The 2,379-nt window shown below is 34.9% G+C and overlaps 1 protein-coding gene across 1 annotated transcript in view; it reads right to left on the bottom strand.

Annotated features, from left to right (window-relative positions):
• The window catches only part of LOC107295308 (LIM domain-containing protein 1-like), a 24,490-nt gene extending 22,874 nt beyond the window's left edge, over window positions 1-1,616 (bottom strand). Inside the window, exons 1-3 of the mRNA XM_015824614.1 lie at window positions 1,422-1,616; window positions 1,222-1,299; window positions 269-454 (exon numbers count right to left, since the gene is read on the bottom strand). Of these exons, the coding sequence (XP_015680100.1) occupies window positions 269-454; window positions 1,222-1,299; window positions 1,422-1,562 (405 nt within the window). The 5' untranslated portion in view covers window positions 1,563-1,616. The remainder of the gene's footprint in view (window positions 1-268; window positions 455-1,221; window positions 1,300-1,421) is intronic.
• Between the last annotated feature and the right edge of the window lie 763 nt (window positions 1,617-2,379).

Here is a 2,379-nt window from a genome sequence, read left to right as displayed (position 1 = left end):
AATACCATACTTTTTAAAAGTATCCATATATCCCATATACATTTGCTAATAAGTCAACCCTGAAATTTTAATCAAAATATCATGAAAAATGCACCACCTGAAATAAGCCAATAGTGAAAATGAAAACAATGGGAATTTTGAGAGTTGGTTTATCTGCAGATGGTGCATTTTCATGGCATTTTGGTTAAGAATTTGAAGGTTGGCTTATCCACATATTATATGTTAGTATATACGATACTACTCAATCTCTCAAAGAATTGTAATTTACCTTTTCCTCTTTCCTCTGGATGCCCAGCTTGCATTTCCATTTCTCTGTGGTCAGAGGTTCCCGGTCCATCATGCCAAGGACGTTTGCGGGGTGGTAGTGAGGCCATATCCATTCCTTGCAGTGAGGAAGAACGTTCTCGATTTGCAGGAGAATGTCCATCGTGAGAAGGATGGTCTTGGCGGGGACCTGATCATGACAAAAGACAATGAAGTGAGAAATTTAGTCCAAGTAAATGATTTCATAGTAGAAATTTTTCTGTAAACTCTTTTTTATTAAAAACCAAACCAAACCCAGACAGTGTGACAGAGATGCATGCCTTAAATTCCTGTCAATTAGATATCATTTATTATCAACTCTTAATTACACATGCACACACACAATTATTTGAAAAAGTATTTGCTCCCTTTCACTTTTTATGAATTTTGGTATGCTGCCAATGTTATCAGAAGTTCTATAGGTCATTCAGAAATGTAAGGGGAGTCTACGTGAACAATAGCACCAAGGCTTGATCCTTGTTTAACTATAATTACTGAAACCCAAGACTTTTTATAATTGATGATTGGTCTTTCAAAAAGTTATAAGGGAAACAATAAAGTGAAATATATTTCTTGTCTTTATGACTCCAAGTACAGGGAAAGCAAGCTATTTGGATGTCAAAAGGGATAGAGTGAAATAAAATATATTGTTTAACTTTTTAAAAGTAAACTGAAATGACTGATAGCTCTTTATGGAAATCTGAAGCAGAACTTGAAGGTGCAAGGTAGAAACTTTTTAGAATGATCTAAGCAGATTGCCTAGCTTCTGGTAAGTGAAAGGAGGCAAGAGATATAGCATAGCATTTGCCTTTCAAATCAAGTATGTGAAAGCAGCATTACTTCCAAGCAAGTGGAAAATAGTGCATGAACACTAGTATTCAATAGTGCTCAAGTCTAGCACAAATTTAAAATTTTCACCTGGTTCTCGATTTCCATCCATTCGGCTTTCAAAATGAGGAAATTCATCTGGAGTGGGAAGTAGACCTTTTCGTCCTCCTACATTAAAAAAAACAGATATGGGATATTACAGTGCACAGTACTGTAATACAAAGTACAAAAAAGGCTTAGAATAATGTGGACCATATCATATGTTATTTTCAATTGAACACGAACTATACCTCTTGGAGTACCCCGACCTCTTCCCCGACCACTGTGATCTCTTCCCCTTGCATTTTCCTCTGACGAGTCAAATTTTTCTTCTGGCACAAAATCATCAGGTCCAGGAAAACTGTCTCTTCCTCTTGGTCCTCGGCCTTCATGCCTTGAGGGTGTGCCTCTCCTAAAGCTTCAGCAAACAAAGTAGGAATATTGCCTTATGTAGAAGTTCATGCTGTCAAGATTATGTTCAATTAAAATTTTAATTTCTTTACAAAATAAACTTTGAAACACTACAATTGTTACACAGAATGACATTATTAAGCTGGAAAGGCTTCTCAACCTTTTGGCTAAAATCAAATGTAGATATTAACAACTATTTACTTTTATTCTTTGATAGAAATCAGAACTTTTGTTAAAGTCACAAAGTGACTTTGCAACAACAAATGTATTTGCTCATACGAGTTCCAATCAATTAACTAATCAAATTGAATACATTCATATATGATATAAAATTCATGAAGTACTCATGAGTTTGAAAACTCTGGACAAAGTGTAAATAATTAATCTATCCATGGTGGAAAAGGGGACAAGCTTATCCTTAACATTCTTTTAAATCTCATTTGGGGATTTCCTAATTTCTATTTACAGCAAAGAACTTATTGAAAATGGATTCAAATTGTGAACATTCAAACTCCATTTGTATTATGCTCCCCATTTTTGTGTCTTAATTGCAGTTTTATTAGCCTCTGACGTTCATTATCACAAGAAAGGCCACTGTGGGTTATCTGTTGATGAATAATGGCAACTGAACTGCAAACCAGATTCAAAATTAGCAAAATATCATTGAGGCCAACCATACCTTGTTTGTATCAGTAAAAATTGTTGTATAGAGAGAGAAGTGAATTTTTGAATACTCAGCTTCATGAAAGTTGAGTGAAACTAAAGTGAAAAAGTAGCTGTAGGCCACAGGTTTCTTGT

The sequence above is a fragment of the Protobothrops mucrosquamatus genome, unplaced genomic scaffold (genome assembly GCF_001527695.2).
Source record: "Protobothrops mucrosquamatus isolate PMUCROS unplaced genomic scaffold, P.Mucros_1.0 scaffold2296, whole genome shotgun sequence".
Classification (NCBI taxonomy): Eukaryota; Metazoa; Chordata; class Lepidosauria; order Squamata; family Viperidae; genus Protobothrops; species Protobothrops mucrosquamatus.
Note: the sequence above shows the minus strand (reverse complement) of the source record. Positions and strands in the feature narration are given on the sequence as shown.